Source organism: Bos indicus, chromosome 5 (assembly GCF_029378745.1).
Source record: "Bos indicus isolate NIAB-ARS_2022 breed Sahiwal x Tharparkar chromosome 5, NIAB-ARS_B.indTharparkar_mat_pri_1.0, whole genome shotgun sequence".
In the NCBI taxonomy this organism is placed as follows: Eukaryota; Metazoa; Chordata; class Mammalia; order Artiodactyla; family Bovidae; genus Bos; species Bos indicus.
Genome location: NC_091764.1, coordinates 18380999 through 18407955, shown reverse-complemented (window position 1 = coordinate 18407955; position 26957 = coordinate 18380999). Strand labels below are relative to the sequence as shown.

The 26957-nt window shown below is 40.3% G+C and overlaps 1 protein-coding gene across 3 annotated transcripts in view; it reads left to right on the top strand.

Annotated features, from left to right (window-relative positions):
• The window catches only part of KITLG (KIT ligand), a 105793-nt gene that overhangs the window by 45560 nt on the left and 33276 nt on the right, over positions 1-26957 (top strand). For all 3 annotated transcript variants that reach the window (XM_070788924.1, XM_070788925.1, XM_070788923.1), the window contains one exon: positions 10446-10508. In XM_070788924.1, the coding sequence (XP_070645025.1) occupies positions 10446-10508 (63 nt within the window). The remainder of the gene's footprint in view (positions 1-10445; positions 10509-26957) is intronic.

Sequence of the window (26957 nt, the reverse complement as noted above, 5' to 3'; positions counted from 1 at the left end):
GTCACAAAGAGTTGGCCACACTTAGCAACTGAGGACAGAATGGTAGTGTGATGGTAGTGATGTTTGTGGGGTCATAGTCCATGGGGTCGCTAAGAGTCCGATACGACTGAGCAACTTCACTTTCACTTTTCACTTTCACACATTGGAGAAGGAAATGGCAACCCACTCCAGTGTTCTTGCCTGGAGAATCCCAGGGTGGGTGGAGCCTGGTGGGCTGCCGTCTGTGGGGTCGCACAGAGTTGGACACGACTGAAGTGACTTAGCAGCAGCAGCAGCAGGATACTGGAGCTGAATTTAGAGAATTCAGAATTTCATAAATAGGAAAACTGAGATCCGTGAGTGGTGAGTTCCAGCTCCTGGTCCCATACCTGTGTTGTCTTCTAGGACAGTGGTTTTCAGACTGGCTTCAAGAGACTACCCAGCAGCTCTGCTTTTATTTATGTTTCTGGGTTTCTGAATAAAACTTGGGTGGAACAAAGAATTGAGCTTCTGGGAAAATGTTTGCAAATCACGTCTCTAAACCACCGTTTTGTGGAATATTACTTGAGAACCATCCAGTCACAATCTCTGAGGGTCCTTATGAAAAGTTTAGCCATCAGGGCCCTGCCTCAGAAATATAGGATTGCAGCTTATGGAGATGAGATGTAGGAAGCTTAATGTGTTGGACTGACGTCCCAGGTGATAGTTATTTGCATAGGTCAGGACTACTGAGGTAATAAATTATACTTACAATATGGGGTTGTTTCCATATTTGAAAAGAAGTGGCGTTCCCATCCTTAGCCTAAAACTCATTGATTGCACTAATTCAAACCGGGACATGAGTGACTTTTCAGTTTTATGGCTACAGATAACCACAGTCTCTCTCTGGAGAACAGTGGAGCAAAAAAGCATCTTGAAGTAGGTCAGGCTTACTGGGGTGTTTGATACCAGCTCTGCTATTACCCAGCTGTGTGACTTTGGACAAATAAATCTCTGAACCTTTCTGGGATTCAACTTTTGGTTTTGAAAATGAGGAATTAGGACATGATCAGTAGTTCTGAATCTAGAATTCATAAACTTTCAAACTCTTTCAAATGAAATTCCAAATTATGCTTGCTGTGTGCCTTATGTGTTTCTGCTGCTGCTACTGCTAAGTTGCTTCAGTCGTGTCTGACTGTGCGACCCCATAGACGGCAGCCCACCAGGCTCCCCTGTCCCTGGGATTCTCCAGGCAAGAACACTGGAGTGGGTTGCCATTTCCTTCTCCAATGCATGAAAGTGAAAAGTGAAAGTGAAGTCACTCAGTCGTGTCTGACTCTTAGTGACCCCATGGACTGCAGCCCACCAGGCTCCTCCGTCCATGGGATTTTCCAGGTAAGAGTACTGGAGTGGGTTGTCATTTCCTTCTCCAGGGGATCTTCCCAGCCTAGGAAATGAACCCGGGTCTCCTACATTGCAGGCAGAGGATTTACCAACTGAGCTATGAGGGAAGCCTAGTGTGTGTGTGTGTAAGAACATGTATAACTTTTCATGCTTCCCAGAGAAGTCTGTAACCCTCCCCCCAAAAGATAAGAACTAGCAAATTGGATAACTCGGGAGGCCCATTTTAGCCCTGAGATTCTCTTATTCCATAGTCCTGCCTCTTCAGATTGTACATGTTGGAATAATCCAGTTATGCCTTGACTAAAGGAGGTTATATCAGATTAGATTTACTTCCTTTGCAGGCATAACGTATGTACATTTTATCTGAGAAAAAGAAAGTGGGTTGAAAATACCTTTGTACCCTTTGCTCATTGTAATTTATTCAACTAAAATCATTCCTTTGCCAATGCTGCCAGTTCTGCCTTTGCTGTGGGTGGCAACTTGCACTCTGCCCACAAATCTTAAGTTTGTTTGCTTGGGGTGACTCCCGTGTCACAGAAGCACATGGTTTGTGACTTTACTGTCATTTTCTTTTTAATTTCTTCTTGGACGTTTTGTACTACACCTGTAGTCCCCATGGTTTCTATTTTAAATCCTTCTGGCATGTTTACTCAGCATAATAGTTCATCTGTTTACAGAACTTTTTGCTTTGTTTCTAAAAAATGTTGCAAGACTTGTGTTAAAAGGCAGACTCAGACCTACCTAAAGAAAGGGTGTTTGCCATACACAAAAATAAACTCAAAATGGATTAAAGATCTAAATGTAAGACCAGAAACTATAAAACTCCTAGAGGAGAACATAGGCAAAACACTCTCTGACATACATCACAGCAGGATCCTCTATGACCCACCTCCCAGAATATTGGAAATAAAAGCAAAAATAAACAAATGGGACCTAATTAACCTTAAAATCTTCTGCACATCAAAGGAAACTATTAGCAAGGTGAAAAGGCAGCCTTCAGAATGGGAGAAAATAATAGCAAATGAAGCAACTGACAAACAACTAATCTCAAAAATATACAAGCAACTCCTACAGCTCAACTCCAGAAAAATAAACGACCCAATCAAAAAATGGGCCAAAGAACTAAATAGACATTTCTCCAAAGAAGACATACAGATGGCTAACAAACACATGAAAAGATGCTCAACATCACTCATTATCAGAGAAATGCAAATCAAAACCACTACGAGGTACCATTTCACACCAGTCAGAATGGCTGCAATCCAAAAGTCTACAAATAATAAATGCTGGAGAGGGTGTGGAGAAAAGGGAACCCTCTTACACTGTTGGTGGGAATGCAAACTAGTACAGCCACTATGGAGAACAGTGTGGAGATTCCTTAAAATCTGGAAATAGAACTGCCTTATGATCCAGCAATCCCACTGCTGGGCATACACACTGAGGAAACCAGAAGGGAAAGAGACACGTGTACCCCAATGTTCATCGCAGCACTGTTTATAATAGCCAGGACATGGAAGCAACCTAGATGTCCATAAGCAGATGAATGGATAAGAAAGCTTTGGTACACATACACAATGGAGTATTACTCAGCCATTAAAAAGAATACATTTGAATCAGTTCTAATGAGGTGGATGAAACTGGAGCCTATTATACAGAGTGAAGTAAGCCAGGAGAAAAAACATAAATACAGTATACTAACGCATATATATGGAATTTAGAAAGATGGTAACAATAACCCGGTGTACGAGACAGCAAAAGAGACACTGATGTATAGAACAGTCTTATGGACTCTGTGGGAGAGGGAGAGGGTGGGAAGATTTGGGAGAATGACATTGAAACATGTGAAATATCATGTAAGAAACGAGTTGCCAGTCCAGGTTCGATGCACGATACTGGATGCTTGGGGCTAGTGCACTGGGACGACCCAGAGGGATGGTATGGGGAGGGAGGACGGAGGAGGGTTCGGGATGGGGAACACATGTATACCTGTGGCGGATTCATTTTGATATTTGGCAAAACTAATACAATTATGTAAAGTTTAAAAATAAAATAAAATTTAAAAAAAAAAAAAAAGAAAGGGTGTTTGGGAAGGTAGTGAATCAAACTTTAAAAACTTGTATCTTTGGGTGGTTCAACTGCAGCTCTTAATGATTGTGTTGATAAAAAAGGAATCCAAACATTGAAATAGATCAAATTAGTTTTTCCTTCTGTTCTTTCTACTGTTTCCTTCATTTATGATCATTTTTCTTCGTTTGGGGGAGTTTAATTGAATGTGACTTTGCTGCTTTTTGAAAACATTTTTATCTTTATCTGTTGGGTAATTGTTTGTCTTCCTTAAAATGTTTAAGGCAGGTTGCTGTTCTAGCCCCCATCTTGTAAAAGTGGAAATCACTCTGTCTTTTCAAGGTCAGTCTATAGATCAGTAGGGTAAAGTCAGAAATTTGTGGCTTTCCTGGTCTTTCAGTAGGCAATTATTTTAAACAGATTATATTAATACATGCCTCTTATAGTTTGACATAATAGGAGATTATAAAAATATTCTTAGATAACAAATTTCACACTTCGAGTGGACTGTTTTGAATAGTGCTGAATTTTTATTCTCTTCAAGTACAATGTTTGGATAGAATTATCACTGCATTAAAATGGAGGATTGGAGTCTCTGCTGCTGCTAAGTCGCGTCAGTCGTGCCCGACTCTGTGCGACCCCATAGACGGCAGCCCACCAGGCTCCCCCATCCCTGGGATTCTCCAGGCAAGAACACTGGAGTGGGTTGCCATTTCCTTCTCCAATTGGAGTCTCTGAGTCTCCCCATTTCTAAGTATATCTTCTCTTTAAAAGCAGAGGTCCCCCATAGTTTTGTTTGACCATTGAAGAACAATGGTTTGATAGCTGGATAGTTTTTAAAGTTGATTTTTTATTAATTTGCAATATTTAGCATTTTACTTTCTACTCCTGTAGTCAGTACATTTTTTTTTCTCTATTTAAAGTAAATTTTGGACTTAGTATTTAAAGGACAGAGTATATTAGAAATAATATTTGTAAAAACTGACTAGCTGTGTTGCCAAGCATGTAAATCTTATCATAAAGAAAATGTTGTTCTTCCTTTGTAAGATAAACCACTTAGGTACAGTATCTCCTGCCCCTTGACTTTTTTACAGCAGATATTATTGTGTGAACATCTAAGCACCATGCAAAGCACTGTCTGTGGATTCTCTGTTTTAGTCATTGCAACCCTAGAAGGTAATGATTTTGTCCACCTGTGTATTCTTTACTGTCTGGGTCAAAGGGAAGCCTGACTAATGCACCACTGTATTGATTAGGCAGCTGAAGCCTAGTGATGGTTAGTAACCTGATGATTCTCACTTGGAAGCTGGGAGATGAATAGAGGTATGAACCCATAACTGCCCATCTCTGGAACATAAGAACCCGGTTCATAATTTATGATGTCTTTACTTATGTCAGTATCGACTGCAATTTAAGAACTATCATTCTATCCTCTTGAATTGTACTTGCTAGGTAGAAGTCATCTTATTTTATGATTAGGAAATTATAGATTAGTACTATTTAACAGGAGTCATCATCATAAGGTATGTTTATGAAGCAGACCAACATTTTAAAATTAATTTTTATTGGAGTATCATTGCTTTACATGTTGAGTTAGTTTCTGCTGCATACAGAGTGAATCAGTTATACATATATCCCCTCTTTTTTAGATTTCCTTCTCATTTAGGTCACCACAGAGCATTTAGTAGAGTTCCCTGTGTTAGATGGTAGAGACCAAATGTTTTTAATCTCTTTTATTTGAAGGAGACAAGGATCATCTAAACGTATTTAGGTATTCTTCACTGAGAAAAGACCCAGAAAGGCTTGTGAGTTGTCATGTTAATTTTTTCTAAATCACTAATTGAGTTATTATTTAAAAAAGAAAAAAGCGATTGACCTGGTTAGATTTTTAGTCAGTATTAACAAGAAATGGCTTATAAGGGGAAATAAAATGGCAAAAGCTTTGTTCTGTGTTATTTCTGAAGACTGAACAACCATTGTTACACTAAGCTGTGGCATGGAGTAAACTGGGGTATTACTGGGATATTTTAAGTACATGCATAGAAGGCTTTTTTTGCTCTAAGAATCAGCGGTGATTCTTAAACTTCTCTGTGTCTCAGAGACTTTGAGAACTGGACTCTTCCCTCAGAAAGGTCAACTATGTGTGCGCTGCTTTATGTAGGGTCAAGGGAATCATGAGTTACTATCATTGCGTTTTGATTCTTATCAAGATCTTGACAGAAACAACTGAGACGAGTATCTCACCAAGGATGTCCAAAAAGCCACTGATTTCACAAGACTGAGAGACTTCAGTGATGTTTGGATCTTGAGATCCAAATCTTTTAGATCAGTGATCTAGAGAGGGAGTTAAATGTTCTGACTTTGACTTCTTTTTCTGCAGGGCATGGTAAGCAGCCAATGACTGTTTGGCTTGCAAAGACTTTTTCTTGGCCGAGTTTCTAGCATTTCCACATGCTATTCTCTTAGGCATTTCCCCCCTAGTGTCACTGAGTATGATCAATCCTTAAGATATCCAAAAAAATGAAAAGATAGCAAGTGGGCCTGTCTAGTAATTGAGTGAAAGTGTTAGTTTCTCAATTGTGTGCAACCCCTTGCAACCCCATGGACTATAGCCCACCAGGCTCCTCTGTCCATGGGAGTCTCCAAGCCAGAATGCTGGAGGGTGTTGCCATTCCCTTCTCCAGGGGATCTTCCCTATCCAGGGACTGAACACAGATCTCCCGTATCCCAGGCAGATTCTTTACCATCTGAGCCACCAGGGAAGCCCATCATATCACAAAGTGACTTGTTTCAGAAGTTTTATGCATTTTCTAATCTAGTACAGTGTTTAAATCCTTACACTCCAAACCATTTCTTTCATTGGAATAACTTGAGATTTGGTAAATTTTCCATCATTTAGGTTCTATTTCATTTTAATTTTTGCCCTGAACTTATTTTACCAGGACAGTTAGGTTTACAAAGTCTGTAGCCTTGGATATGAATCCATATAACCTTACCAGCAGGATGCTTCCTTGGAATCTAAAGCACATCTCTGCTTTTTCAGCTTTTAATCTCTGTAAAAATATTTAATGTGTGTTCAGTACTCTCCCACTGGTCTTCTAAACTGCCCCTGGTCTCTCTTCTCTCTTTGCTTTAGTACATACTTCCAAAGTGCTGCTGCTGCTGCTAAGTCGCTTCAGTCGTGTCCGACTCTGTGCGACGCCATAGACGGCAGCCCACTAGGCTCCTCCGTCCCTGGGATTTTCCAGGCAAGAGTACTTCCAAACTAACCTTCCTAAATTGACTGTCACGTTTTCTTCCTGCTTAAACACACTCAATGTAGCACCACTGCTTACACGAGGAAGGTAAATCCGACTGAATTCTTAGTAATTTTCTCCTTCAACTTCTTCATCTTACAGATGAGGGGTATAGGTTCCACAGGGAGGAAGTGATGTGCCTAAGACAACAGTGACCTGTAGGGATCTAGTGGTGGAACTGGTTCCACTGAACCTTACTGCTTCCCACCTGGCCTCCGTGGCCCAACATTCAGGTCCCTCACTGATGTGGGCTGGCTAGAGCCTGAATGATCTGCCCCTGGTCTACCATGTCTCTGTCTTTGCAGATGTCCCTCTCCCTTGCAATTAATAAGTACTCGTTTACACACAACACTAAATAACTAAGTATTTTAAATAAGTTACATTATCCTTGTATAGTCTTAATACCAGCTCAGTTCTGTGATCCCCATTTTACCTATGTGGAAATTGAGACTAAAGAAGATTTGGTAACTTGCCCAAGATCTCTGAATTAGCACGTGGCAGGACCTGGATCCAGCCTGAGCAGTGTGTCCCCAGGACCTGTGTTGGGAGTCCTTTGTCAAAGTAACTGCCTCGAAGGAACAGCTTATCTTCCTAGTTCCAGGCCAAAGGCTCCCTCTACTCTCTCAGATTTCTGCAGTGCTCACCATGCATAAGAGAAACTGAATTTATCACGAGGTTATCTGTGCCTTTTGGATGCTATTCAACATACTGTGAATGCTTAGAAAGTAATATAATAATTCATGAAGTGGCCATAAAAAATATACAACTTGACTTCCTTAATTCTCTTCCAAATGTGATTGGAAATGAACCAGTGCAATCCAAGAAAGTAATAACGCGCAGACTGATCCACAGATAACTGCTGAGACCAGCACTCAGAGCCGGGATTTGTGTGCTCACTCGCACTGTGTACTCATGTCTGTGACCCTGAGATGCCACTTAACCCCTCTGAGCCTCCATGTATCGTTCGGTAAAATAGACCCAATAATATGTATCTTGGTTGTGGCAGAGACTGTGTCCAAAACCTTTTAAAATTTTAAAGCATTTTTCAAAAATAGTATTCCTTTTCAGATCCCTTAGAAACTAAATATCAGTAAATCAGTTTAAGGCAGAAATTATTATGATATACTGCCCCCCCCCCCCAACCCAGTGTGGTAAGATTTGTTTGATTTTTTTGCACCAATTTTTTACATGTCAATTACTAACAAAACAGAATTGGCCAGCGGATCTTTACATTTCCTCTGTTCTCTTGGTACATACTCAGATCATAAGTTTTCTGAATACTAATTTGGTCAGTTCTGTGTTTATTTTCCGATAATGTTAATTGTGCATAAGGAAGGGGGATAGATTGTCAAGCGCCTGTGTTCAGAACACCTGCCATTTTGTGCCATTTCTCCATCTGGAATGGCTTTCACTTACCTGTTGGTTCGTAACAAAACAGAATGGTGCGCTCATTCTGATTCCAGCTTTTATACCTGTGAAGCTGTTAGCTCTGTTTTCCACCAGGGCTTACATAAAATGATGAGGTCCGTCTGCTTTTCAAATATGGGGGTGAAGATCCACAGACAGAAGAAATCCTGGAAGCATGATGGGAAGTTTGGCCAAGAGAAAGAACGTTACTGTGAAAAGTCACCCTGAACTTAAAGAAGGCCACCTTCTGTGGCAGTGCAGATGTGTTCTCAGTAAGCAGTGCAGACTTGACTGTTCTCTTGCGGGTGGCACGAGGAGGGATGTTGGTGAGCCTCACAAGTGGGAAATATCTGGGACAAGTGTGCAGAGAGTAAATGGGTGACCATGTGTAAGTTGAGCTGAGAGGTAATGGAGGCCCCGCTGTCAGAGACCTGAGTTCTAGTCCAGACTTGACAGGTAGTAGTCGTGTGACCTCAGTCAAGTTACTTGACCTCTTGGAGTCTTAAGTTCTTCATTCATTAATTTAGCAATCCTACGTGAAAGTGATTCTGAGGGTTGGATGCGATCACACAACATAAGCCCATAATGAGCACAGTGCTAGAACATGGTAAGTATTTGGTAAGTGTTAGGCTGGAGGCTGAGATGAGAGGGAGGTGGTTCCATTGGACGTTGGATGGTAGCACGCATGATGGGATCCCTTCCTCCCTTGGCTCCCCTCTGACTGCATATGCCTTTACCTAGATTCTTTTCTCAGCAAATTGTTCTCAAATTCTAGAAGCTATTGGCAAAGCCAAGAAGAAACATAAGGGTTGTGTTCTGGGAGTCTTGTCAGAGATGAACTAGCCTGAAAATATGCACCAGGTACTAGCTCACGATGGAGAATAGTGATGATTTAAGAAACAGGGTAAAGGGGAAAATGAGTCTGCCGGAGCAGGGAGACCCACTGAAGATATAATAGAGCAAAACCGCATTTTTACATTGTCTATTGTTTTAAGACCCAGCGGGCTAAGTCAATTTGTACATAAAATAAATGGGCCATATTCTACAGAAGGAAATTTTAACTGTTCTAGAAGAGTGAGATGTCAGAGCTGGTGATATGTAGAAAAGGAGACAAGTGAACTTAAAACTCTGTGACTTACTAGAACTTGTGCCTTGGAAGTCAGTTTCCAGTATAGCTCTCAGTAAAGAATATGGATTGATTGTTTATGATGTTTGGCACACTCATCTAAATTCTTAAATTGACTCTTAGACACGGGTACTTTTTTTTTTAGTTGGAGGACAACTGCTTTATAATGTTGTGCTGGTTTCTGCCTTACAACCATGTGAATCAGCCATATGTATGCATATATTCCGCCCGCCGAGTCTCACCCCCATCTCCACTGTGATAGGTCACCACAGAGCACCAAACTGAGCTCCCTGTTATACAGAAGTTTCTCACTAGCTAGCTATTTTATACGTGGTAGTGTATATAGGACATGGATACTTTTATCTCCACTTTACAGATGAGAGAAACCAAAGTAGAGTTGAGATTTGTTCTAAATTTCCTGGTTCTAAATCAGGTGCTTGTTCAACTTATGCCACAATGAATGATGGAAATGGGTTAGATATTTTCTGAAAGTCTTTAAAGGAAGCTAGTTAAACATTTGAGGCATCTCATACATTTAGTCCCAGGCAAGTAGGTTACATTATATCACAGAACTGAATCTTTCTAAATTAATTAACTGATAAAGCATGTGCAACTTGTAAGTATCATTGTTCTTTTGAAACTTAACACTTTTTTTTCTAGGATTAACATAGAACAGTAGTTCTCTAACTTGAGCACACATCAGAATCACCTGGAGGACTTGTTTAGTAAGATTCAGTAGGTCTGGTGTGGCCTGAGACTTTGCATTTCTAACAGGTTCCCTGGTGCCGTTGACGTATCACTTGGAGAACCACTTAACGAGAAAAATACACTGTGTTACTGATCCTTCGGAGGAATAAATAGGAAAATAGTCCTGAAGGGAAATTCCAAGACCACAGATGGAAGCTGAAATTCAAATCATGTTTCCAAACTCAGTAAATTATCGTTAGCCACCCATAACTGAATTTGGAGTGAAAAAAGATTTGTATTATTATTTCATTTCTGGAGAGTGCTTTTGATTGCAAAGGGAAATCAAGAATGAAAAATCACTATGTATGTAAATGTTGAAAATCAGAGGTAATTTAAAAGCATCCTGGGTTTGCAGGTGTTTTTCTCTAAACCCCTAAAAACAATATGATTTACTGATGTGTATGGATTTTCTTACAGATTTTTTTTTCTTTTGGTCTCTGTAGGTGGCAAATCTTCCCAAAGACTATATGATAACCCTCAAATATGTCCCCGGGATGGACGTTTTGGTATGTAAACTGTACATTTCTGGGTTTCATTGTGGTAGCTGACAAAAGAAACGGGGTCATTCATATTGAGATAGGAAGTTATCTGCCATTTAAGAGTTTGCTAACTGTCAGAATTTGAAGAAGGTATCTTTGGAATTTGACTTGTATATTTATATTTTTTCCTCAGGCAACTGCTAAATTTTGGTTTGGGGTGAACATTTCAGCATGTATCTTACCCCTATACTCCCAAAGCACATAAGATCACCTTCTTTATAGCTAGCCACTGACTTCTGTTTTTCTTTCAGCCTTCCTACAAACAAAGGCTCAAGTGTAAAATTATGTAAATTACTTTCATACCTGAAAAAGGTCCTATATAAGTCTCCTATTTAATTTGAGAACACAAAATGTTTTATCTCTGAGTTTATTTGCAGTGTGATTGATTCTTCAAAATTTACAATAAAAAGGTAGCTATGATTGTACATATGCTTTTATGACTGTAACCAAAAATTTTCATTGATGTTCTAATTATGTAGTGTTAGTATTAAGACATGAAGAAATATTTCACGTATAGGGACTAATGTAATGCCTGTGGACCCGTCACATAACTTGTCAGATGTTACCATTTTGCAATATTTGCTTCAGCTGTATTAATTGGAGTATAATTGCTTTACAGTGTTGTTTCTGCTGTACAATGAAGTGAATCAGCCATGTGTATGCATATCCTTTCTCTCTTTGGACTTCTCTCCCACCCACCTCCACCCCACCCATCTAGGTCATCACAGAGCACCAAGCTGAGCTTCTTGTGCTTTTATATATAGATAGCAGGCTCCCACTAGCTATGTGTTTTACATATGGTGGTGCATATTAGGTCAATCCTAATCTCCCAATTCATTCTACCCTTTCCCCCATCCCTCTCTTTCCCGTCATGTCTGCAAGTCCAGTCTCTACCTCTGCATCTCTATTCTTGCCCTGGAAATAGGTTTCAAATGTACTTTTTAATAGTGAATCATGATAAATATAGTTAAAGCCCCATATATGCCTCTCTCCTATACCCTTAAGTACTAGTTTTCTCTTAGGGAGAGCTTATCTCTTAGGAATAAGTATTCTGAGCTGGAGTTTCTCATTCCAATGCATGTTTCCAGGGCTTGACATAAGGGTACCATCCCCTCAGAGTTGTGTTGAGTGTAACAGCCCACAGTAGCCCTACTCTTTCTTATACTTTGATAGCAAACTCTACATCCATATATATATGATTCCATGTTTTGCATATTTTATGTTGATACCATTATAATGCATATATGACTTTACAACTTGCTCATATTTTGCAAAATGCTTCGACACATAATATGTTCCATGTTGATTCACTTTAACTACTGTATTGTGCTCCTTTGAATTAATTTAAAGCCACTTGGGTTACTCTCTGCTCTGCAAATTGACATCTTTTTATAACACCAAAAATACTTATTACACATTGACTTCTTGCAAGTTGACTTTGAGTCCTTTCTGTGGACACATCCATCAAAATTATTACCACTTCAAGTGTGTTAATAAGCATGTCACTATGGCAATCCACTCCAGTGTTCTTGCCTGGAGAATCCCAGGGACGGGGGGGCCTGGTGGGCTGCCGTCTATGGGGTTGCACAGAGTCAGACACGACTGAAGCGACTTAGCAGCAAATTGTTGTTGTTCAGTTGCCAAATCATGTCCAGTTCTTTGCAAGCCCGTGGACTGTAGCTTGCCAGGCTTCCCTGTCCCTCACCACCTCCCAGAGTTTGCCCAAGTTTACCATTGAATTGGTGATGCCATCCAACCATCTCATCCTCTGTCACCCTCTTCTCCTTCTGCCTTCAATCTTTCCCAGCAGCAGGGTCTTTTCTGATGAGTCGGCTCTAGCACCAAGTGGCCAAAGTATTGGAACTTCAGCATCAGTCCTTCCAAAGAGTATTCAGGGTTGATTTCTTTTCAGATTGACTGGTTTGATCTCCTTGCAGTCCAAGGGACTCTAAAGAGTCTTCTACAGCACCACAGTCAAAAGCACCAATTCTTCAGCACTCTGCCTTCTTCATTGTCCAGCTCTCACATCTGTATGTGACTACTGGAAAGACCATGTGAAAGTGAAAATCACGTGGTTTGTCTGACTCTTTGCTACTCCATGGACTGTAGCCTGCCAGGCTCCTCTGTCCATGGAATTCACCAGGCCAGAATACTGGAGTGGGTAGCTGTTCCCCTTCTCCAGGAGATCTTCCCAACCCAGGAATCAAACCAGGGTCTCCTGCATTGCAGGTGGATTCTTTACCAGCTGAGCTACCAGGAAGCCCTAGACTTCACTATATGGACCTTTGTCAGCAAAGTGAGGTCTTTGCCTTTTAACACATCGTCTAGGTTTGTCATGGCTTTCCTGCTAAGAAGCAATCATTTTCTAATTTTGTGACTGCAGACACCATCCACAGTGCTTTTAGAGCCCAAGAAGAGGAAACCTGTCACTGCTTCCACCTCTTTCCTTTCTATTTGCCGTGAAGTGATGGGGCTGATGCCATTATCTTAGTGTTTTGTTTTTTTTTTTTAATATTGAATTTTAAGCCAGCTTTTTTACTCTCCTCTTTCACCCTCATCAAGAGGCTCTTTAGGTCCTCTTCGCTTTCTCCCATTAGATTGATATCATCCACATATCTGAGGTTGTTGATATTTCTCCTGGCAGTCTTGATTCCAGCTTGTAACTCATCCAGCCTGGCATTTCACATGATGTGCTCTGGGTATAAGTTAAATAAGCACATCACTAAGTGCTTGTGTTTAAAAAGTCTTCCAAACTTTGTAAGGTTGTCATTGCAAGAGCATTCTCTTGAAAGACATATTTCTTTTCATTAGTCCATGCTAAAATCTTTACTATCTACTAAATTCCGTAGAATTCCTTAGAACATGTACCTTCTTGTTGAACCAGGTACCTCTTTGTTGACCTAGCAAGTCTAGGTCAATCTCTGTCCTATTGAACAAGGGAAGTTCTTTGACATAGTAATGTAAATTTTATAGCAGCCTGAACCTTAATTGATCTAATCATCTGCTCATTCAGCAAGTACTTGTTTAGGGAAAACTATGGAGCGAGCACTTTATGAGACACTTTAAGAAACAAACAAACATACATCAATTAACCTTATGTTCAAAAAATAGTAATTATGGGGTTCAGTGTAGCTGGCCTTTTCATAATGCTTTTCTACTTGCAAAATGACTTCACATTTTTATCTTCTTGGATGATTAGAAAAATAGGAAAGCAGGATGGCTACTGTGATTCTTATTATACAAATGACACCTTGAGCTTTATAAACCAGAAGCATTTTGACCAAGGTTAAACAATTAGAAAGTGATAGTCTTAAAAAGAAATCCTAGGCCATCTGACTCTTAACCCTTCATGTGGGTATCTATTAATAGCAAGGTAAAGAGTTCTCAGTGAAGCATCTACGTAATAAAGACATACCCTGTTCTGACTAGAGATGCACTTAGGCTGGGACTGCCAAATTCATTTAAAGAAATCATGCAACTCTTTGAAAAACAATTGTGTTAAACTAAAAATAGCAAAATAGATTCTTTTGTGCTGGTATAATCATAGATTGTGCCGAATCATAGATTTCCGTATTGGCTGGTGCTAACAAGAGCTAACTTATAAAAATAAAATGATTCATTACCACCTATTTTTTCCCCCTTGTTTCTGTAATTGAGAAAAATCCTCTATTATTTGGTCTTGGCATACCATCCTGGCACAATTGGAGGAACTCTGTTCTTGGCTACCACAGTTGGCAAGAAAAACAAACCCGAACATAGCCTTTGGGTAGAAACAGGGGGTCATATGCTTTGTTTTACCTTCATTTAAAAATGTTAGTTTCTTCCAAGACCAGAGGAGTTTCCCAGTGGAGAGGCTCAGGCTTATTTGCCTTATCTTTTGTCTTTAAACAATACAGGGTGGAGTGGGAGCCAGAACGGGTACCAGAAATAGTCTCTGGGGCCAAACCAATAAAATTCTGCTGGAGGCCCTGGGCAGAAGAAAGCTCTAGAATAGAATACTTTTTTTTTTTTTTTTGGTTTGGTTTTAAAAATCAACCAGATACTCCTGAAAAGGGGAGGTTACTTTTCTAAGTGCCTTTTTAGAAAATTACCCAGCAGATTGTCTCTCACAAATAGCCGGGTATGATCCACTGGTTGGTATTTAAATCTAACGATAATTACCAATTTTAGTTTAAACTCTTTGAAACTATAATATTGTCAAACTTAGGATTTCCTTTAAATTCTTAGCCTAAAAATCCTAAATGTTTCTGATCCTTTTCACTTACTAGTCATGTTGTAGAAAGAACAGAAATTGAGTTGCTGAATCTGCAGTCATTCTGGCCTCTCTAAAATGATATAAACTATGAGTTGCTTGTGGTATTGGCATAATAAAGTTAATTCGCTTTTAGTTAAATTACATACTTACCACTTTTTATCTAACTTTTTAGTTGAAAATACTTCGAATTTACAGATTATAAGAATATACACCCATATACCTTTTAATACAGATTCAATTGTTTTTAACATTTTGCTTCATTTGCTTTATAAATTCTTGCTTTCTGTATGCTTATATCTAAACCCCTTGAGTAAGTTGTATACAAAATGACTGTTTACCCCTAAATACTTAAGTGTGTGTTTCCTAAGTATTTTCTCTTACATAACCACAGTTGTCCACTTGAATAAATTTAGCAGTAACTGAATACTTCAATCTGTTGGCTGTATTTCAATGTTACCAAATTTTTCTGGCATGTTTTTCTTCTGGTACAAGATCTAATCTAGCATCATGATTTGCATTTTGATACTATGATCGGCAGAATAATGGTCCCCCAAAGATGTCTCATGCTGTGACTATATTACCTTCCATGGCAAAGAGTCTTTGCAGAATTAATTAAGGATCTGAGGATGGGGAGGGTATCCTGGGAATATCCAGGTGGACCCAATCTAATCACATAAATCCTTATGAGAGGGAGTTTAGGAACCAGAGAGAAGGTGTTACACCCCTGGCTTTGAAGATGAAGGGGCCACAAGCCAAGGAATGTGGGAGATCCCTGAAACCTAGAAAAGACACAGAGAAGGAGATTCTTCTGTAGAGCCTCTAGAAGAAACACCATGTAATCTGTGGTCACTTTGATTTCAGCCTGTTGTTTTTGTTCAGTCACTCAGTCCTGTCTGACTCTTTGCAACTCCATGGACTGCAGCACACCAGGCCTCCCTGTTTTTCACCGTCTCCTGGAGCTTGCTCAAATCCATGAGTCAGTGATGCCTTCCAACCATCTTGTCAGAATACGCATCCCAAGGTGTGATGCTACATTAAGGAATGATGTGTCCTCTAGTTATCACACCCAGAGGCACAGTGTCCATCTTCTCCCCATAGTGCTGCTTGTTTTAATCCCCTGGTTCAGGTGTTCCACTATTTCTGTGTATTTACTCATTAACAACTAAGCTGGGATCTTTGGGAAGATACTTGAAGACCATGTACGTTCCTTCATCAAAGTTCCTCTTGTAGATTGATTTTTACATGAACCAGTCTTTACTGTCATGTCAGTTTTTATTTTTTTAAAAGTCAAGGTTAAACAAAGAAGTCATTGGCAATACATAATGTTATCCTAAAAACATGGATCCCAGCCATCACCCCTTTGGATGATTTTACTTTCTCAACTATTTGTACCTTTTTTTGCTGGTCTGCCCCCTCTGGGTCTTCTCACATCTCCCTCACCAGTCAAGGATTTATTACTTGATATTTCAACTCTTCTTTAAAGGACAGTGGTTCTTCAAAACAAATACACCTGGTCATTTTATCCCTCTTCTTCATATACTTTGAATGGTTGCTCTTAGGAAAAGAAGCTCCTTAAACATGGCCTCCAAGACTCTGGTGATCTGGCACCTTTCCAGATTCTTCTTCAGTCCTGCAGCCTCACATGTCCCTTGCTGCCCCTGTTCCTTTCCTGCAAGTCTTTCTCTGAACCTAGTGTGCTGGTCAATCCTTTTCTTGGGATAACTCCTCTTTCATTTTCTTTTTTTTTCTTCTATGATTTTTCTTTTTTAAAAGAAAATGTTTCAATTGAAGTATAGTTGATTGTTCCCAGGAGATAGAGGACAGGGAAGCCTGGTGTGCTGCAGTCCATGGGGTCACAAAGGGTAGAACATGACTTAGTGACTGAGCAACAGTAGTTGATTTATAAATGTTGTGTCAATCTCTGCTATACAGCAAAATGACTCAGTTTTACATATACATACATTCTTTAATATTTTTTCCATTATGGCTAATCGAGAATATTGGCTATAGTTCTCTGTGGTATACAATAGGACCTTGTTGTTTATCCATTCTAAATGTAATAATTGGCATCTACTGACCCCACATTCCTTCCCCATTTCCTGGCAACCACAAGTCTGATCACTATGCCTGTGAGTGTTTCTGTTTCGTGGATAGGTTCATTTGTGCCATATTTTAGATTCCACATGGAAGTGATGTCATGATATTTGCCTTTCTCTTTCTGACTTACTTCACTTGGTGTGAAGTTTTATCCAGGTAGCTGCAAACGGCATTATTTTGTTCTTTTTTAAGACTTAGTAGTTTTCTGTTGTATTTATGTACCACATCTTCTTTATCCATTCCTCTGTTGATGGAGATCGGAGAAGGCAATGGCACCCCACTCCAGTACTCTTGCCTGGAAAATCCCATGGACGGAGGAGCCTGGTAGGCTGCAGTCCATGGGGTTGCTAAGAGTCGGACACGACTGAGCGACTTCACTTTCACTTTTCACTTTCATGCATTGGAGAAGGAAATGGCAACCCACTCCAGTGTTCTTGCCTGGAGAATCCCAGGGACGGGGGAGCCTGGTGGGCTGCCGTCTATGGGGTCGCACAGAGTCGGACACGACTGAAGCGACTTAGCAGCTTAGTTGATGGAGATTTAGGTTGTTTCCCTGTTTTGGCTATTGTAAATACTGCTGCTATGAATATAGGGGTGCATATATCTTTTTGAACTGTAGTTTTGCCCAGGTATATGCCCAGGAGTGGGATTGCTAAAGATCATATGGTAGCTCAAGTTTTAGTTTTCTGAGGAACTGCCATACTTTTTTCTACAGAGGCTGCACCAATTTACATTGCCACCAACAGCATAGGAGAATTTCCTTTGCTCTGCACCCTCTCTAGCATTTATTGTTTGTCTGACAAGTTCATTTTCAATTTCACTTCTTTAAGGAAGGAAGCCTTTACTCTCCTTGAGGAAGCCATACCCTCATATTAGAAACTTTTAATAGTACTCCTAGAATGGTAGTGCTTTTGTTTATTTGTGCAACTATTTAGTTGTAATCTATTTACCTATAAACTTCCTGAGGGCAGGAGTTCTGTAATTTTGCTTGTCCATCCTTACTGTCCAATGTATGACTATTGTTCAGTTGCTCAATCATGTCTGACTCTGCAACTGCATGAAATTCAGCACTCCAGGCTTCCCTGTCCATCACTATCTCCTGGAGTTTGCTCACACTCATATCCTTTGAGTCAGTGATGCTATCCAACCATCTAATCCTCTGTCGTCCCCTTCTCCTGCCCTCAATCCTTGCCAGCATCAGGGTCTTTTCTAATGACTGGGCTTTTAACATCACGTGGCCAAAGTATTGGAGCTTCAGCATCACTCTTTTCAATGAATATTCAGGGTTGATTTCCTTTAGCGTTGACTGGTTTGATCTCCTTGCTACCCATGGGACTCTCAAGAATCTTCTCCAGTACCACAGTTTGAAAGCATCAATTCTTCAGTGCTCAGCCTTGTTTATGGTTCAACTCTCACATCCTTACATGACCACTGGAAAAACCATAGCTTTGACTCTACAGAACTTTGTTTGCAAAGTGATATCTCTGCTTTTTCATATGCAGTCTAGGTTTGTCATAACTTTTCTTCCAAGGAGCAAGCGCCTTTTAATTTTGTGGCTGCAGTCACCATCTGCAGTGATTTGGGCACCCAAGAAAACAAAATCTGCCACTGTTTCCACTTTTTCCCCATCTATTTGCCATGAAGTGATGGGACCAGAAAATTAGAGATACCAAGGGAACATTTCATGCAAAGATGGGCTCAATAAAGGACAGAAATGGTATGGACCTCACAGAAGCAGAAGATATTAAGAAGAGGTGGCAAGAATACACAGAAGAACTGCACAAAAAAGAGCTTCATGACCCAGATAATCATGATGGTGTGATCACTGACCTAGAGCCAGACATCCTGGAATGTGAAGTCAAGTGGGCCTTAGAAAGCATCACTAGGAACAAAGCTAGTGGAGGTGATGGCATTCCAGTTGAGCTATTTCAAATCCTGGAAGATGATGCTGTGAAAGTGCTGCACTCAATATGCTAGCACATTTGGAAAACTCAGCAGTGGCCACAGGACTGGAAAAGGTCAGTTTTCATTCCAATCCCAAAGAAAGGCAATGCCAAAGAATGCTCAAACTACTGCACAATTGCACTCATCTCACATGCTAGTAAAGTAATGGTCAAAATTCTTCAAGCCAGGCTTCAGCAATATGTGAACCATGAACTTCAGATGTTCAAGCTGGTTTTAGAAAAGGCAGAGGAACCAGAGATCAAATTGCCAACATCCACTGGATCATGGAAAAAGCAATAGAGTTCCAGAAAAATATCTATTTCTGCTTTATTGACTATGCCAAAGCCTTTGACTGTGTGGATCACAATAAACTGTGGAAAATTCTGAAAGAGATGGGAATACCAGACCACCTGACCTACCTCTTGAGAAACCTGTATGCAGGTCAGGAAGCAACAGTTAGAACTGGACATGGAACAACAGACTGGTTCCAAATAGGAAAAGGAGTATGTTAAAGCTGTATATTGTCCCCCTGCTTATTTAACTCATATGCAGAGTACATCATGAGAAATGCTGGGCTGGAAGAAGCACAAGCTGGAATCAAGATTGCCAGGAGAAATGTCAATAACCTCAGATATGCAGATGCCACCACCCTTATGGCAGAAAATGAAGAGGAACTAAAAAGCCTCTTGATGAAAGTGAAAGAGGAGAGTGAAAAAGTTGGCTTAAAGCTCAACATTCAGAAAATGAAGATCATGGCATCTGGTCCCATCACTTCATGGCAAATAGATGGGGAAACAGTGGAAACAGTGTCAGACTTTCTTTTTGGGGGGCTCCAAAATCTCTGCAGATGGTGACTGCAGCCTTGAAATTAAAAGACGCTTACTCCTTGGAAGGAAAGTTATGACCAAACTAGATAGCATATTGAAAAGCAGAGACATTACTTTGCCAACAAAGGTCCGTCTAGTCAAGGGTATGGTTTTTCCAGTGGTCATGTATGGATGTGAGAATTGGACTGTGAAGAAAGCTGAGCACTGAAGAATTGATGCTTTTGAAAAAACTGTGGTGTTGGAGAAGACTCTTGAGAGTCCCTTGGACTGCAAGGAGATCAGTTCCTGGGTGTTCATTGGAAGGACTGATGCTAAAGCTGAAACTCCAATACTTTGGCTATCTGATGCGAAGAGTTGACTTATTGGAAAAGACCCTGATGCTGGGAGGCATTGGGGGCAGGAGGAGAAGGGGATGACAGAGAATGAGATGGCTGGATGGCATCACTGACTCGATGGACGTGAGTCTGAGTGAACTCCGGGAGTTGGTGATGGATAGAGAGGCCTGGCATGCTGCGATTCATGGGGTCGCAAAGAGTCAGACACGACTGAGCGACTGAACTGAACTGAACTGAACTGATGGAACCAGATACCATGATCTTAGTTTTTTGAATGTTGAGTTTTAAGTCAGTATTTTCACTCTCCTCTTTCACCTTCATCAGAGGCTCTTTAGTTCCTCTTAGCTTTCCACCATTAGACTGCATATCTGAGGTTGTTGATATTTCTCCCGGCAATCTGGATTCCAGCTTTTGAGTCATCCTGGCCTGCATTTCACATCTGCATATAAGTTAAATAAGCAGGGTGACATTACACAGTGTTGACATACTTCTTTCCCAATTTTGAACCAGTCTGTTGTTCCATGTCTGGTTCTAACTCTTGCTTCTTGACCTGCATTCAGGTTTCTCAGGAGACAGGTAAGGTGGTCTGGTATTCCCATCTCTTGAAGAATTTTCCGCATTTTTTTTGTGATCCACAGAGTCAAAGGCTTTAGCGCAGTCAATGAATCAGATGTTTTTTTGGAATTCCCTTGCTTTTTCTATGTTCCAAGCAGATGTTGGCAATTTAGTATCTGGCCCCTGTACCTTTTCTAAATCCAGATTGTACACCTGGAAGTTCTTAGTTCATATACTGCTGAAGCTTAGCTTGAAGGATTTTAAGCATAATCTTGCTAGCATATGAAATGAGCACAATTGTATCGTAGTTTGAACATTCTTTGGCATTGCCCTCCTTTGGTATTAGAATGAAAATTGACCTTTTTCAGCCCTGTGGCCACTGCTGAATTTTCCAAATTTGCAGCATCATCTTTTAGGATTTGAAATAGCTCAGCTACAATTCCATCACCTCCACTAGCTTTGTTCATAGTAATGCTTCGTAAGGCCCACTTGACTTTGCACTCCAGGATGTCTGGCTCTAGGTGAGTGACCACACCATCATAGTTATCTGGTTCATTAAGATCTTTTTTGTACAATTCTTCTGTGTATTCTTGTCACCTCTTCTTAATCTCTCTGCTTCTTTTAGGTCCTTAAAATTTCTGTCCTTTATTTTGCCCATTTTTGCATGAAATATTCCCTTGATATCTCCAACTTTCTTGAAGAGATTTCTAGTTTTTCCCGTTCTGTTGTTTTCCTCTATTTCTTTGTGTTGTTCAACATAAGAAGGCTTTCTTGTGTCTCCTCACTATTCTCTGGAACTCTGCATTCAGTTGGGCATGTCTTTCCCTTTCTCCTTTGCCTTTCACTTCTTTTCTCAGCTATTTGTAAGGCTTCCTTAGACGGTCATTTTGCCTTCTTGCATTTCTTTTTCTTGGGGATGGTTTTGGTCACCATCTCCTGTACCTTGTTAGGAACCTCCATCCATAGTTCTTCAGGCACTCTGTCTATCAGATCTAATCCTATGAATCTGTCACTTCCTCTGTAAATGATAAGGGATTGGTTTAGATCATTTCTGAATGACCTAGTGGTTTTCCCTACTTTCTTCAATTTAAGTCTATATTTTACAATAAGGAGCTCGTGATCTGATCCGTAGTCAGCTCTAGGCCTTATTTTTGCTGACTGTAAGGAGCTGCTCCACCTTCAGCTGCAAAGAACATAATCCATCGATCATCTGGTGATGTCCACGTGTAGAGTCATCTCTTGTATTATTGGAAGAGGATGTTTGCTATGACCAGTGTGTCCTCTTGGCAAAACTCTGTTAGCATTTGCCCTGCTGCTTTTGTACTCAATGTATGATAGGCACTTATGTGCTGAAAGTGAAGATGGAAGGAAGGAGGGAAGTTCTCTCACGTGTAATCACTTGTAATTTCCCTGAGGTACCAACTGAATAGAATCCATAGATTATGATGATGCGGTGAATGACTGTAACTCATCACACAGTTTTTGCACCTCAGTGTTTTACTCATCTTCTTTTAGATATGTACACATTTCGTAAAAAGGTTTAGGTCTAAGAGTAATATCATGCTATTTTCACGAATCATGATTTCCATGAGCCTTCTGTTATGCTGCTACTTTTAACTGAGTCATTTCCTTAATCAAGAACTTTCTCATTGTTCTCAGTGATTGAAGGCTGAAAGCCAGATTCCTGAGTCTGATGTTCATAAGCTTCCATAATAACCTTCTTGCCCCACACCAATCACCTCATCTTAATGCCCATTATTTTGCAACACAAACTCGTCTCCCAGTCAGGTGAGTCCCACCCTCCTAGAATCACCTTGAAGTGAAAGTGTTAGTCACTCCGTCTTGTCCGACTGTTGGTAACCCTATTAGCCCGCCAGGCTCCTCTGTCCATGGAATTCTCCAGGTAAGAATACTGGAGTGGGTTGCCATTCTTTTCTATTCTCAATTCCAAGACTGCATGGTTTAGCTTCTCTTTGCTAGGAATATTCTTTCCTCTCCCACCCACTCATCCAAATTCTATCCACAGAATTATGCAGTATCCTGGGACTGAGTGCATCTTAGTGGTCATCTCCTCCAAGGTCAGCTTAAGATCCCTATTTCTCATAAGACCATTTCCTACTGTCCCAGAGCACGCTCTCTTCCCTGCATCAGTGGCCAGTAAAAACTGACACCACCCCTAATCTATGCTTCTGCTGGGTGCTTGTGTGGGACAGGGTGATGAGCAATACTGATGTGGTATCTATTCTGTGGGCCTTATCTGTTACTTTATTATCTCTGAATTTCTATAGAATTTGTCTCGAAACTAATCATTTGGGGTGAGTGAGTGAGTGATGTCGCTCAGTCGTGTCTGACTCTTTGTGACCCCATGAACTGTAGCCTACCAGGCTCCTCCATCCATGGGATTTTCCAGGCAAGAATACTGGAGTGGGTTGCCATTTCCTTCTCCAGGAGATCTTCCTGACCCAGGGATTGAACCCAGGTCTCCCACATTGCAGGCAGACGCTTTACTGTCTGAGCCACCAGGGAAGTCCATCATTTGGGGTAGTTAATCATATATTGCTTACACAGCTATTTAAACTTGTATGTGTTATGGATCTGTCTCATAGTATTGTTATGAGAAGTGATTAAGATGTGAAAAACCCAAGATATAGTGTACATGCAATAATTGTTCTATGTCCTCACAATTATTTTTATGTTATATTTTCTCTTTTTACTATATTTATCTAAAGATTAGGGATCAACCCTTTTACCCTGTTGTATTTCCTTACCATTTGAGCAGGTACTAGCTACTCAAAAGCTACTTACCAGTAAACATTTAACTGCTGGCCCAAAAAATGTCTGATTTACAAATCTTGAGGGAGCCTCCCTTATTTGTTTAGATTCCTTTGGTTCTTGCTAACAGTAATGAAATCAAGCTTCACCAAAAAAAAAAAAAAAAAAAGTCCCATTACTATAAGGATACTGAAGAATAGCATTTCAAGTCAAGGGGAGGGATGCAGCCAGGCCTCATGACGGGATTCAGGTTTTCCTTTCCCCTTCTCTGCCTCTCTGCCTCATTCTGTTTCACCTGTGCAGAATTTTTGTGTGTGTGTTTTCAGTCACCTGATGGCTTAATAGCTGCCCCAGAGCTCCCACACTCACATAGTACAGTTTGACCCTGCTCAGAGACTAGTTACCAGTTCTTATCACTACTACCTTTTTGGGGGAGGGACTTTCCGATGGACCCATTTGTCTCAGGATGCCGTTATTGTCCAGTCAGCTGTGGCTACTGGGCAAGGCCACTGTTTGTAATTGTGGATCCTGAGGATCCACCCCTATGATTTGAAATGCTTCCTATAGAAATGGAAGTCAGTCTGGTAGACACTGTACTTGTCTACTTCTAGCTCTCATATAATATTTCTTTCAAAGGAATAAGTATAAAATGTTAGCTAAATGAATAAAACGTTAACATTAAACACTATTTTTTAGGTGGCTCTTTTGTATACTCAAACTACAGGGCCCATCTTAATAAGTAAGTGGTTACATTAAGATACTTTCAGAACATCTAGACCATTACTACCTGAAAAAATAGCATAGAAGCCACATGTTGTTAAGTTGCTTAGTCGTGTCTGACTCGTGCGACCCCATGGACTGTAGCCCACCAGGCTCCTTTGTCCATGGAATTTTCCAAACATGAATACTGGAGTGGATTGCCATTTCCTCCTCTAAGGGATCTTCCTGACCCAAGGATCAAACCTGTGTCGGCTGAGATCTTGGCAGGCAGATTCTTTACCACAGAGCTATCTGGGAAGCCCAGAAGCCACATATATAATGTTAAATTGTCCAGTAGCTGCATTAAAATAAAAAGAACATGAAAATTATAATAAAGTTTATTAGTCTAATATATTCAAAATGTGATCACTGTACCTTGTAAACCATATAAAATTATCAACATATTTTAATTTTTAATATTTATTCAGAATCTACTGTGTATTTCATATCTACAGTACACTCCAGTTCAAACACTAAATTTTCATCAGAAATATTTACTCATTTAGATTTTTATAAAATTGACAATTGAAAACACAGATTCACATACCTAAGCTTTTCCAAAGATTCTTAAAAGTGTTCCAGTCACCAAATCACATAATAATTTTCTAACTTTCAACATGTTGAATTAGTTAAGCAACATTAATATTTTAGTTCCTCAGTCATACTGGCCACATTTTGAGTGATGAGTAGCTGAAGGTGGCAAATGGTCCCTCTATTGGCTCACACAGATTAGACAGAGATATTTTAGAGACTTGCCTAAAATCACAACGTGTGTTAACAGAGTTAGGACTAGACAGCCTCTAGTTCATCAGGGCCGCCCTCATCTCCCATGTTGACCTTTCTTCCTGGTGCTATTTTGTATCTGGCTCAGAGGCCATTTATAGGCCCGCCTGGGGAAACAACATGTATTTATAGTGTTTGGACTGATTACCATCTTAATCAGATTGAGGTTTCTACTCGCTTTAATTAAAGCGAGAAAATGCAGTTAGATGTCTGCAGTGAACACTGAAGACCCAAATTAATTGTTTAGAGAGAGGACTAAAATAAATCATGACAAAACCCAGCTCAAAAAAGGAGTTAAGATTTTGGAGACTCTACAGCAGTAACTTGAGCACACAATATTTTACGACGTGTTTTTGTAGGAATGTTTTAAAGTTGCCTGCCCATGAAATGTTCGAGATTGGCAAGGAGTGTCTGCTTTCTGGTCCTAAGAGTAAAAACCAGAAGGAGTAAGGAGAGTCCATTAAAGTCAATTGATGGTGATGGTTTAGTCGCTAAGTTGTGTCCAACTCTTGTGATCCCATGGACTGTAGCCCACCCAGGCTCCTTTGCCCATGGGATTTCCCAGGCAAGAATACTAAAGTGGGTTGCTATTCCTTTCTCCAGGGGATCTTCCTGACCCAAGGATCCAACCTTGGTCTTCTGCATTGCAGGTGGATTCTTTACTGGCTGAGCCACCAGGGAAGCCTGCTGAAAGCAATTAGCATTTGCAACAGTTACTGGAAGAAATCTGGTTCCTATAATGTAGTTCTGGATTCATTGAAATGAGACAGAGCCATTTCTAATTCCTAAGTAATCTCTTAATCGAGTTTAAGGACCAGTGTGTCTCGTCCAGAAGTTGGACCACACGAGTCATGGAGAACCCAGCAGAAGAAAGTGCTACAGCTGTATGTGTTTTGACTGTATTTACTGATGAAAGAACTAGGCAAGGGCTTGGGAGTCTCGGTTTCTAATATTTGTTTTAAATTTGTTGTGTAACCTTGGTGAACCACTTCACTGCTTGAGACCTTCCTTGATTTTCCCATTTATGACATTGGTGGGACGGGACCAGATGGCCTTTAGCATCTCTTCCAGATCTAAAGCATTGTGATTCTGTTGGCATAGTGCCAGATTCTTTTTGACTGACCAGCCAGGAGGTAAATGCTGGAAGCACAAGAGGAAAGAAAGGGGTGCTTTGTGCCTGTGGGCATTCATACTTCTAATTCTGGCAAGATTGAAGGTTGACACACATTAAAGAAAACAAAACAGAAACAATCAAACTGGGCGGTAATGCTGGTAAGTAGATTAGTTGGATTAGAAGATGGGGTGGAAGGCTTATTGTGAATATTCCTCAGAAGCCTCATAGTTTATGAGCCAGGGCTTTGCTCCCTCAGAATCTCTAATGGGTGTTGTACCCCAGCTCCTTTGTGGAGAATTCCCTCACAGTGCACATACCTCCGTGAGGCTTCCTGACGAAGCAGACACATATCTCCCAAAGAACAGTTACTAAACGGAAAAGTAGTGCCAAGTACCTCCGTGAAGAAACGTTAGTGTGTGTTTTGTCCACTTTCAGATTCTAGTTCCAAAAGGCTTCTGGACTGCTCTTGGAGACTCTTCATCTAAGACTGATGCAGAATCCTGTGTCAAATGTTTTCAGCTAATAAACCAGAAGTTTCTTAAATGAAGCAGAGGATGGAGAGAAGAAGGCAGGCCAGATTTAGCAAGTCTCTCAGATGTTTTTATTTCAGTCACGGTCTCAAATTTACCAGTTCTGGGTCTGCAGAGATATTATATCACACATCCTGTGAAATTCACGTATCTATTTTATATTTGTGTGAATGTGTGAGTTTTCATTGTTGGTTTTTGGAAGTGGTCATATTCTTAATTATGTTTAGAATGCTTTCAATCATAGTTTTTCTTTTTTTAATCTTATTAATTTGGTGCTTATGGTACTTTAAAATCCTTAGGAAGTTCATAGTTTTTACCCAGATCTTCTGTGGTGGTGGCATGCGAGCAGGTCAAGGACATTGATTTAATGTCATCGATTCAGTTAGCATTCTAGAATGATACATGTTATATATCATTTATATATACACACACAAACATGAATAGA